The following is an 11,862-nucleotide window of genomic DNA, read 5'->3' on the forward strand; positions in this document are numbered from 1 at the left end:
ACTTATCTTCCCATGTGGCTTCAACAAATACTAACTGCCTGAAGATGTAGATACAGCTTTGCTTAGGTTCTGCTGTAAGCAGAATACTCTTAAAGTAAATTCAGTACATCAGCAATCTAAAATAGATTAGCATCTGTGAGACCAAGGAAAGTTGTTAATGTTGGTTCTCTTTGTTGCAACATACTAATTACTTTATGCATATTGGCTAGAAAATAGAAAGTGTCATTCTCTATCATGTGGCTGGGGTGCTCACTTTTACAAACAGGCTCTGGTTTCCACAAACAGCTATAACCCACAGTGCTGAGGAGCCACCAAAAGTACTCCCTCCAATGACATTTCAGGTTATAGCGAGCACCATGAACATGTAGCTCAAACCCTGCCAATGTCCTCCACAAACACTATGGCCCACCACCCAAGGAATGCTTTCAGTGGGGGACAATTCCATCCTAGATTTTATGTGCTTCCTCCATCACAAACATCCCAATGTTTCTTAGTCTCTCCATTGGTGTGGAATTTGCATGATCCTGCCCACTGCCTTTCGTTTAACCTTGTCCTACTCTTTTCAACTCTGTCTGCATAACAAACTGAGAAGCAACTAAACATACTGGAGGAGTTTGAGGGATTGACTCCACATGATGAAAGTTGTAGTTCACCCTGTATCAAGACACAGCATGGTGAACCCCACTGACAATGGACCTGGACCACATTTGGAACACAGAATCCCCATGTCCAGATTTGGAGGGAACTGACCTTGGTTTATAGCCTTTATAGGTACTGGGATGTATAGTTAATCTGCAATCAAAGAGCACTCTGGACCCCACCAACAATGACCATGGACCTCATTTAGCACACAGAACTCCCATGACCAACAAAAAATGCAGGAGAGCTTTGGGGGAAATTCACTTTGATTTATAGAAATTATAGTTCACCTATATTCAAAGAGCAACAATGGATCTGCACCAAATTTGGCATGCATACCCAATATACCCAAATTTGAATACTGGTGGATTAGGGGTGGAATTTTTCTTTACATTTGTTAGTTGTAGATGCTGGGATTTATAGTTCACCTGCAATCAAAGAGCACACCGAACCCCACTGATGATGGACCTGGACCTAATTTGGCACATAGAATCCCCATGTACTGATTGTACTGGAAGGATTTGACCAGCCTGACCCACTATGGTGGGAGTTGTAATCCATCCTGCAGTTGGAGAGCATACTGAACCCCATCAATGATGCATCTAGAGCACATTTTCCCAACATGAAAAACTTTATGTATTGATAGAGTTTCAGGGGATTAATCTGCCACGATGTGAGTTGCAGTACACCCACAACCTTATGCATTTTGTAAATAAAAATAAAAAATTACTTCTTCTAATAACCCGGGCTATACAAGGTACCCAAGCTAATAAATAAAATAGACTACTAATTTCCTAGAAAAATCTTTAGAACATTAATGTACTTACATGGGGGAAGTGAAAAAATGTATCTGAAAAATTACGGTAAACCTCTACGTTGAATTAACTTTTGGGAAACCCCTCGGGGAGATGGGGCGGGATATAAATAAAGTTTATTTATTTATTATTATTATCAGATGACATAACACATTTCTTTCTGCACTCTAGTATGCAGAATAAAAAAAAAATACACCTTATCTCTATGTATTGAAAATGGTGCTTTATTGTCTATTTTTAATAAGAGTGTCACACCAAGTGCCATGGTTGACAGCATCAAATCAAAGAAAGATCAGATGAATGATTTTAGCCAACTTTTATTAGAGTAATATGAGTTTCTTTATGAGAAACTGCTTGCAGCAAAATTGCTGGCCATAGGCCTATTGAGTTTTTCATTTTAATATTGATTGAATGCAGTGATACATCATCATATGATCCTTAGGAAAATTATTCCTGTTTGCATCTCTGCCAAAACATGATTTACTAAACTTCTATATTGTTTAGTTTGAGAATTTAGTTGTGTCAAGAGCTTGACAATGAGCTTGACCTTTTGGATTGTTTTAATACAGGCTAATATTCAAAAACAAAGGGGTGGTACTTGGAAACCCAGTTATGGTTGTCTTTTCCTGTGATGGAAAAGACTAGAAGGACTGTTAGAGGGACTTAGAAGATGTCATGGTCAGATTGACATAGATACAACATTGGAACTACTTTATTTTATAGCTCTACACAGAAGACAGGCCAGTAGTATTAACAGTGATATTCATGATTATGATTATCCTGAAATAAACTCTGTGAGGATAAAGAGCGAAACTTATAAATGAAATGATGAAAATAACAAAGCATTACCCATAAACACAGTGTGCAGCAGAGACCAACCATTCATTGCTGACAAGAGAACCTCCACAATATGGTCTGGCACTGAAATCTAATGAGATCACCCAAGGCCAAGCACCTCCTTGAGCATCAGAGCCACCAACAATTTTTGTTGAGTGTTTCTGAGTGACTAATCTTTCTCCGCATTCTATGAAAATAAAAATACAGAAAAGTTACAATTAAAAATATACAGTTTTAGGTGCCTAATAATTATACAAAGATGAACTAAACCTGTATTATGCATTTTAATATGAAAATCTTACCCTTGTCATGGTTAGTAACAGATGGGCAGGCTTTCTGAATTGAATATTGATTTTTTTAAAAACACTTACGTTTGTTGTTGCATTGCAGATAAATCACCAAATTATTGAAACACCGTTCCCTAGAATAAGAATATAGTTATAATATTTTAGGTGTTTCCTGGCCATTGATAGGAAATCGTTTTTTTAAAACTCATGGCTGCATTTCTATATAGAAAAGTCAGCAGTAATTGCATATGGATAGCGAGTGAGGTCAAAAGATAAAGATCTAGAAAAGAAGGCAGAAAGAACATGGGACAACATAAGAAGATCGGACGACCAGTTTTAATGTCGGATGACAAGAGTATGTTCTATTTGTTATAGAGGATATATGGAATTTTCAATACTTTAGACAGTGTGTATAATAGTAATTGAGATGAAGATATAGATGTAATAAAAGGTAAAGGTTTCCCCTGATGTTGTCCAGTCATGTCTGACTGTCTGACTCTGGGGGTTCGTGCTCATCTCCATTTCTAAGCCAAAGAGCCGTAGACACCTCCAAGGTTATGTGGCCGGCATGACTGCATGGAGTGCTATTACCTTCCCGCCAGAGCGGTACCTATTGATCTACTCACATTGGCATGTTTTCGAACTGCTAGATTGGCAGAAGCTGGAGCTAACAGCGGCCGCTCACGCCACTCCCGGGGTTTGAACCTGGGACCTTTCGGTTTGCAAGTTCAGCAGCTCAGTGCTTTAACACACTTTGCCACCGGGGCGAATACAAATACAAGGCTTCTTTCTCCCCCCAACCCCTTCCTCTTCCTCAGCAACATAGTAGACATTTGTTTAGATCTAAACTACTAACAAGAACTCCATTATCCTCATCCATTTTTTTGTGTAAAAAAATCAGAAAACACTCAATAAAAACTTTTTTTTAAAAAAAAGTATAGATATAGATACCCATTTTCCTGTTAAAATTGTCTCTCAATCTTTCTCATTATGTCCCCCCTCCCCCTTTACTAAATAAGTAACTAAGGGAAGATCACTATCCCCAATGTTATTTGCCAGATATAACTTTGGGAGAATGTTTTAAAACAAGCCACATAACTATGTAACATTAGAAGAATTAAGGCTACAAGAATGCTTATTCAAAATAGACCCCCTGCAGAAGTTTGGATGATATTGTGATGCAAAGTTGCCCAATAGATGTATTTCATGTTTTGTTAAACAAATGAACATATCTTTAACAACAATCTATGCTTTCCTGAAGATTTTTCAAAAACAAAAAAGATTCCACAATCATGTACTGGGGGGGGGGGGAGAGATATTCATTTCAAAATGCTCCATATATTATAATGAAACGGTATTGCTTCTGTATGTTTACACAAACTTTTGCCACTAGAGATCAGTGTAACCACAGATTTAAAAAATGTTAGCTTGATAGAAAGCAATGGATATTTTCAGAGACACAACTTTCCTTTGTCATGTCTCTTTTATCCTTGTTCAGCTGCTTTAGAAAACTTTGGCTAAGAAAAAAAGATGACAGAAGAGCAAAAGAAGACAGGTGAGTTCTAGCATTTCTGTGGCCCAATGGCATGAGGAATATTTCATTAGCCTGCAATACCACTGAACTCTAGATGTCTCATAATACATTATAGATAAACATGGTAAGATAAATATAGTACAATTACACAAAATGGAAATGGAACATCACTTCCTTCTTAATTGATAGCATATATTTTTATTATTTATCTGTATTTGTCTATGAATATCCAGCCCAAACTGACCATCACAGTGAACTCAGCACTTTACACTAACTCCAACACTTTTTGTACAAGCCAAAGCCCAGCCCTCTGAAATTTCTGATCTTGCCCAATCTGCTTATTGATGTTTCTTTTGATTCATTTTAATGGGTTGTTTTTATATTATACATTTTAAATTATCTAATCAGATTGGTATATGTGCATTATGTTTTTAAATGTGTTTTTAGCTTATAAATGTTGTTGTGTTGGGCTTGGTCCCACTTGTAAGCCGCCCCGAGTTCCATTGGGGAGATGGGGGTGGGATATACAAATAAAGTTGTTGCTGTTGTTGTTGTTGTCGTCGTCATCATCATCATCATCATTATCCTGACTTTCATCATTCTGTGGGAAGGTTATTTTAAGCTTTACTTCAGGTGTTATTTAGTTGTCAAACAGTTGAACCTCATGGCTCTACCTCCCTACATTTGGGTTTACCGTAAATAACCAAGAATTCATAGGCCCTTCCACCAAGAAATGTCTGTCCTGTAGAAATAAACTTCTGGCCTCTTTTCTAGGCATATAATTCTTCACTTCTTCCATTTCTTCTCTAAGTAATTGTTTTTCACAATAATGAATAATTTCAGTAATTTTCTTTCTACTGCAAGAAAGTCTTTGAAAACAGTACCATTTCTAATTAGAAACTTATTTTGTTCACATTTTGTCTGTGGTTATTTTGCATGGAAAATAATATTCAGTGTGAAAATATCATTTTATGTCCAGAAAATGTAGTTTTCTCAGGAGAAAATGCTATTTTCTATGTAAAACAGCCGGAAGTGAATGTTATTCAGAAAAATTCTCCAATTCTAGCATTTTCTGTACAGCAATTAATATTTCTATGTTGAAACATTATTTCCCATTCAGAAAAGGATGTCTCCAGAAGAAGAAGAAAACAAAACTAAACATCCCAGAAATACGAAATTTGGCAACACAATGCAAAAGGCTTGCCTCCCGGTTACAACAACACAACCACACCACAAAACCACAATCCGGACCCACAAAACTCACAACAACGCATCATGCGATAACAACACAACTAAACGCCCCAGAAATACAAAACTTGGCAACACAATGCAAAAGCCTTGCTTCCCAGTTGTAACAACACAACCACACCACAAAACCACACAGGACCCACAAAACTCACAACAACGCATTGTGACTATAACAACACAACTAAACGCCCCAGAAATACGAAACTTGGCAACACAACGCAAAAGCCTTCCCTCCAGGTTGTAACAACACAACCACACCACAAAACCACAATCCGGACCCATAAAACTCACAACAACGCATCGTGACTATAACAACACAACTAAACGCCCCAGAAATACAAAACTTGGCACACAACTAAACACCCCAGAAATATAAAACTTGACAACACAACGCAAAAGCCTTGCCTCCCGGTGGTAACAACACAACCACACCACAAAACCACAATCCGGACCCACAAAACTCACAACAATGCATCTTGACTATAACAACACAACTAAACGCCCCAGAAATACGAAACTTGGTGCACAACTAAACGCCCCAGAAATACAAAACTTGACAACACAACACAAAAGCCTTTTCTCCCGGTTGTAACAACACAACTACACCACAAAACCACAATCCGGACCCACAAAACTCACAACAACGCATTGTGACTATAACAAATACCAAATTTGACAACACAACTCATCCACCTCCCCAATCCCTACATTCACACTTGGCCTCCAAAAAAACAATTACAATAATAACAATAACAACAACAACAATAAGAATCAACACCATCACAGGCAAGAAACAGCCAGGCACTGAGGCTGAGAGGCCAGTCAGTGCTACACTGGGCCTCCAAAAACAATACAGTAGCATCTAACTTATCCAACCTTCATAATCACTACAACAACAATAATAATAAACACCTACACAGGCAAAACAAAAAAAGGACTATTGTACCACAATAAAAATATAAACCGCACTCAGCAGAATCAGACATTACAACTAACAACAAACCAAAGAGAACAGGGATCTCAAGCAATTATCAATCAACACAAAAATTGAAGAAGGTAACAGACTTGAAATACTACTACTAATGTGAGTATAAAGAAGGTCACAGCATAAATACAACCTAATGTAGACTGACCAACACCACCAGACTAAGCCACAGCAACGCGTGGCCGGGCACAGCTAGTTCTATATATAATGTTTGAATTGGTATAGTTTTGCACTAGATAGCTATCACAGCAGCAATATTTTGGTAATCTACATGGTTGAAGCAATTCCTATTGGCACAATGGCAGAGAAGGATATACTGTTTTAAAAACTCATTTCTAGTTGTATTCATGTCATTCCTGTGTGAACTTACATCACTACCTGATATACTAAGAAGACTAATGGATAGGTTACACAAACATAATTTTGTACACCTGGAAAATCTGTGATGCTTTCAATATGTTTCACGCTGAAATGTTTAATAGTTAGGAACCATAGCTTTGAACTATAACTGTAGCTATAATATCTACTATGCATACTAGCATAGTTCCAAGTCTTCATAATGATCATAGTCACTATCTTTAAATACTTACCGTGGTGTTAGGATTAAGCTGTTGTTGATTGCTTTTGAAACTTCCACGAAAGGGCCATATCCATTGAACAAGATAGTAGATGATCTGTTCACACTGCTACAAGAGGAAACATGTTTGAAACATGTTATTTCAAACATAAACACCACCATCATGAAATTGAGGGGAGGGAAAGGAGAACAATAGGATGGTGTTTTACAGTGAATCAAATAATTGGGCCTTTTGTACCTGCATTTTAAGTCTCATTAGCAAAGGTTTTCCAGGATTTGGACAAGGTTTTTATTTTATCTAGCCCTACTTACTAGAATTGGGCTTGAATACCATTTCATCTGTTTCTTTTGTGTTTCCTTAATGTTTCATCCATTTGGATGGCACAGAGTGGTACAACCTCCTCCGGAATGGAAAGCGCAGTGAAATGAAAGAAAGGAGGGAATGGTAACTTTTTGGTTGGCTGATTGTTGTAGGGCCAGCTTGCACGGCCTACAGCCAAGAACAGGACGCTCAATGCTTGTAGGCTCAGCTGGCAGGCGCAGGGTCCGCTTGGCTGTAGGCCCTGGCAGGCTTGGTTGCCCAAGGTCAAAAAATCATCATTTTTTTCAGACATTGGGTGGAAATGCTCTTTTGTATAGACACCTGTTTTCAGAAGCAGAGGACAGAAATAGAAATGGGGCTATATGAATGTGACAAATAGAAACGGGTAGTGATTCCATACAAATGCAGAGACTACTACTTACTCTTGGTACTCCCCTCTAAGTACAAACAAGGCCCAACTCTGACATTTAATGCAGTTTGAAGCATCTAGCTTCACATTGTGATGGCTAGACAAAAGCACATGAAAGAAGGCTCTTAATGTGAATTGTTGCTCTGTGGTTTGTACAATCACCATGTACAATCAGAGGTGATTGAATGTTATCAGAGTGGTATGCTGTTAGATAGGACCAATTATATCAAAGACACAAATCATACAGAAAACAGTAATAAAGAGATATATCATGAATCCTCCCCACCCAGTCAATAGGATTCTATTTCTCTACCATGGAATCCATGCTTTAGGATGTATGCAGCACTGTAGAAATGTACTGTGGATAGCGCAATAGAGAATAATCCATTCGTCAGCAAAAAGATGACTTAGTGACCTGACCAATCTTTTCTTTTTTCATGTTCTTAGATTTCATTATTGACTTTCTTCTTGCATGCTGCTGAAATGCTTAGAAGCAGCAAGCCCCACACAGAAATTTCAAAAGGATGGTAGGGCCAAGTTGAGCAGAATGTGGCTATTAACGTAATAATGCAATGCATTTTGCCATTTTCCAGCATTTCAAGCTTGGTGCCAGTTAATTGACACTTGTCCACAGTGATAACCTTGGCCTTTGTTTCTCTTTTTCCTTAACAGTCAGTTTTTCAAACTTGAGTCATTATCAACAAGGATGATGCTGAGAAAAGATACAGACCCTTTAATTTCTTTCTCCATATTACTGTAGGAAGACTGGTCATTTGTAGCTTGAGCATTGGTTATTCTTTTTCCTTAGGAAAGGGGATGGTAGAAAGCATGGTTCTCCCATAAATCACAACTGAAGATCTGCCTGCTTCAAAGCTGCTACTACTTCTGCTGTTGAATTTGATTAACCCCATATGTGTGGTGATAGTGAGCTAGGGTAGAATAAAGCTAAAGCAGATCATTTGTAAATCTTGTTGGCTTTAATGGAAGACTGAATATATTCATTATTTCTGGAAAATATGCATATGACATTAGGTAAGGTAAAGGTTTCCCCTGATGTTAAGTCCAGTCGTGACCAACTCTGGGGGTTGGTGCTCATCTCCATTTCTAAGCCGAAGAGCCGGCGTTGTCCACATATACCTCCAAGGCCATTTCTAAGCCGAAGAGCCGGTGTTGTCCACATATACCTCCAAGGTCATGTGGCCAGCATGACTGCATGGAGCGCCGTTACCTTCCTGCTGGAGCAGTATTTATTTATTTATTTATTTACAGTATTTATATTCCGCCCTTCTCACCCCGAAGGGGACTCAGGGCGGATCACATTATAACACACATAGGGCAAACATTCAATGCCCATAAACACATCAAACAGAGACAGAGAGAGACACGCAGAGGCAAGTTAACCTTCTTCTGAGGGGATGTTCGATTCTGGCCACAGGGGGGAGCAGCTGCTTCATCATCCACACTGACGGCACTTCCTCATTCCAGGTCGTAAATTAGTTAATCTTGCCTCCCCACTTTTTATAAGTGGTACCTTATCTCCTACTTGATAGATGCAACTATCTTTCGGGTTGCTAGGTTAGCAACGAGCAGGGGCTATTTTTTATTGACGGGTGCTCACCCCGCCACGGGCTGGCCTCGAACTCATGACCTCATGGTCAGAGTGATTTAAGGCAGCTGCTCAACAGCTGCGCCACAGCCCGGCCCCTATTGATCTACTCACATTTTCATGTTTTCAAACTGCTAGGTTGGCAGGAGCTAGGGCTAACAGCAGGTGCTCATTCCGCTCCCGGGATTTGAACTTGGGACCTTTTGGCCCACAAGTTCAGCAGCTCAGTGCTTTAACACACGGTGCCACCAGGGACCCCTCATTACTAGTGAAAAATAACAATTCCCTTGGTAGTCTTAAGGGGGGTGGTTTTAATATAGCATTGTGGTTATACGAGTAGTAGCTGAGCTCAGTATCATTCCAAAGTGTATTTAAAAACAGAATGAACTATCAGAATTCTGAGCCATACCTTTCAGGAAGAGAGCAGGAAGGACGTGAAGTGGTTTAGCCCAAACAGTTTTCAAAGGCAATTTAGTGTTGTTGGGCAAATTGAACTTAACCTTCAAGTGTAAAAATGGAGCTTGAAACTTTAATGTTTCATCTGAATCCCTGTTCTTCCTTTTTCTCAAAGCAGTGTCACTATATTTTCATAGTCACTGCATCATTTGTATTCATTGGATAATCACATGTGAATAAATTGCCAGTGTAAAGTTTTTCCATCCTTTCTGCTGCATATCATTCTTTAGTAAAACACAACATTTAGGCATCAAACAGTCTTACTTACTTTAGTCCAAGCCAATGACAGATACTGCTTGACAGCTGTTCAGTCCAGTTATCTCCACATGCTGTGTACCATTTATTCTCAGCTTTCAGTTGGAGCAGCCCATTTAAGCTGAGAGACCCATTGACTAAGCGCACTATTGGCAAAACAGCAAGTCATAGTAAAAGATTGACATTGCAATAGAGATTATTTCTATTTAAGTGAGAATATGAGAAAGCTGAAATTTATGTATTAGGCATGTTCGATCAATAAAAAATGTTTCAAAAGTCATTACAAAATTAGGGGACATTAGCATTTAATTTCTAAAGTGTTTCTAAAGTAGCGCTGATAAAACTTTCATTACTATAACAAGAGAAATAAAATTTTGTTACTTTTCAGTTATAGTATTTGCGCAAGTGGGGAAACTTCAGTAGTTCCTTTCTCCCTAATTTTTACAGCTATTAGGGTGAAACTTACTACAGTGGTAGAACACATTTACCACTGTTAGCCCATCAAGTTTTCATAAACAACATCATTTTTTAATAAACCTACAAGAGCTATCTCCTTGAATTTTCTATACAATGACACAAGATAACAGGGGATCATCCCCCAACTTCCAGAAATATTCATACATCTACTGATTTTAGGGAATTTTATAAAGTTTTGACAAAAACCTTTTTTTAAAAAAGCCACAACAGCTATCTCATTGAATGTCTCTCATATTAACCAATAGAACTTCCGTTTAGGGATTTCTTTCCAGCCCAGCACAGAGATTTACTTACTAGAAGTATCAGTCAGTCCTCCTCCTTATAGATTCAACAATTTATTGGAACTCTGGCTGGCTGCTATTATGGAGATAAAATAGCTCTCTCCTGTCCTGATTGGGGCTTTCTGATGCTGGGAAATGTAGTTTAAGGCAGGGCCTTTTGAATTCTCTGGCATATTTATTAATTTAATATAATTTATATACCACTCTTCTCCTCCAGGGGGACCCAGAGCAGTCTTACACAATGGCAGAATTAGATGCCACATGTAGTAAAACCAAACATAAAACACAATTAAAAAAAGCTGATATCCAAATCAAATTAAAACATAGGGCTCCTTGCCTTCCCAAACTACATTTCCCAGAATTCTGTGTATCTCAGTTTTCCCCCCGTGAACTCTGCTTTCTTCCTGCAGCCTTTTTGGCTTTGCTTTGATTCCTTGCACTGAAAATAAAACTGACTTTGTGAGGCTTTGAAGATTTACAAAATGCAAACAAAAAAGTATTGGGTAAGTTTTTATTTTTAAGTTTTTGGCACGGGCCATGCCTGCATGTCAGATATCGTGTTGTAAGTATAAATTTAATGAATTCGATACAACTTATGATGACTAAAGAAAAATTGCACACCCCTATTAGGAGTATTAATCAGAAGATTTGCATCCTCTCTCTTTCAGCTTGTTTAGAAAGCCATCCTCCAAGTTGATCTACTGATTGAGATGTTCATCTATCTACATATGCTTTAGGTTTGAAACTAAAACTAATTTTATTATATATCCATTTCTCTCCACCCAGCTCCATAGTTGCTCTTGCACTCATTGAGATGCAGGTAAAAACTGCCAGCCATGGGTCTGAATGTCTCTTTTTAACACTTAGCTGGTGCTCTACTTTGCATGGGGTAATAATCCCATTGTGAGATGAGTCATGTGGACAGAAGGATTTATATAGACCATGATTAGTATAGTGACAACTAGAATAGCCAGTGCAATGTATTCCTTTCCATTGAGTTCTGGAGCAGGGCCAAGCCTAGCGTAACAAATAAGAAGACATACAATGTGTGTATTAATTTAGAAGAGAAGAAACACACCTAGCAACATAAGTGAGTTAGGGTCAAAAAGGCTCAGAACTCCATTCTGTGTGACC

At 38.4% G+C, this 11,862-nt stretch overlaps 1 protein-coding gene across 7 annotated transcripts in view; it reads right to left on the reverse strand.

Annotated features, from left to right (window-relative positions):
• Positions 1-11,862, reverse strand: part of tmprss15 (transmembrane serine protease 15) — an 83,712-nt gene that overhangs the window by 16,106 nt on the left and 55,744 nt on the right. For all 7 annotated transcript variants that reach the window (XM_062975013.1, XM_062975012.1, XM_008107648.3 and 4 more), the window contains 4 exons: positions 9,984-10,116; positions 6,936-7,031; positions 2,663-2,712; positions 2,304-2,478 (listed from right to left, as the gene is read on the reverse strand). In XM_062975013.1, coding sequence (XP_062831083.1) covers positions 2,304-2,478; positions 2,663-2,712; positions 6,936-7,031; positions 9,984-10,116 — 454 coding nt within the window. The remainder of the gene's footprint in view (positions 1-2,303; positions 2,479-2,662; positions 2,713-6,935; positions 7,032-9,983; positions 10,117-11,862) is intronic.

Source organism: Anolis carolinensis, chromosome 3 (genome assembly GCF_035594765.1).
Source record: "Anolis carolinensis isolate JA03-04 chromosome 3, rAnoCar3.1.pri, whole genome shotgun sequence".
Lineage (NCBI taxonomy): Eukaryota > Metazoa > Chordata > Lepidosauria > Squamata > Dactyloidae > Anolis > Anolis carolinensis.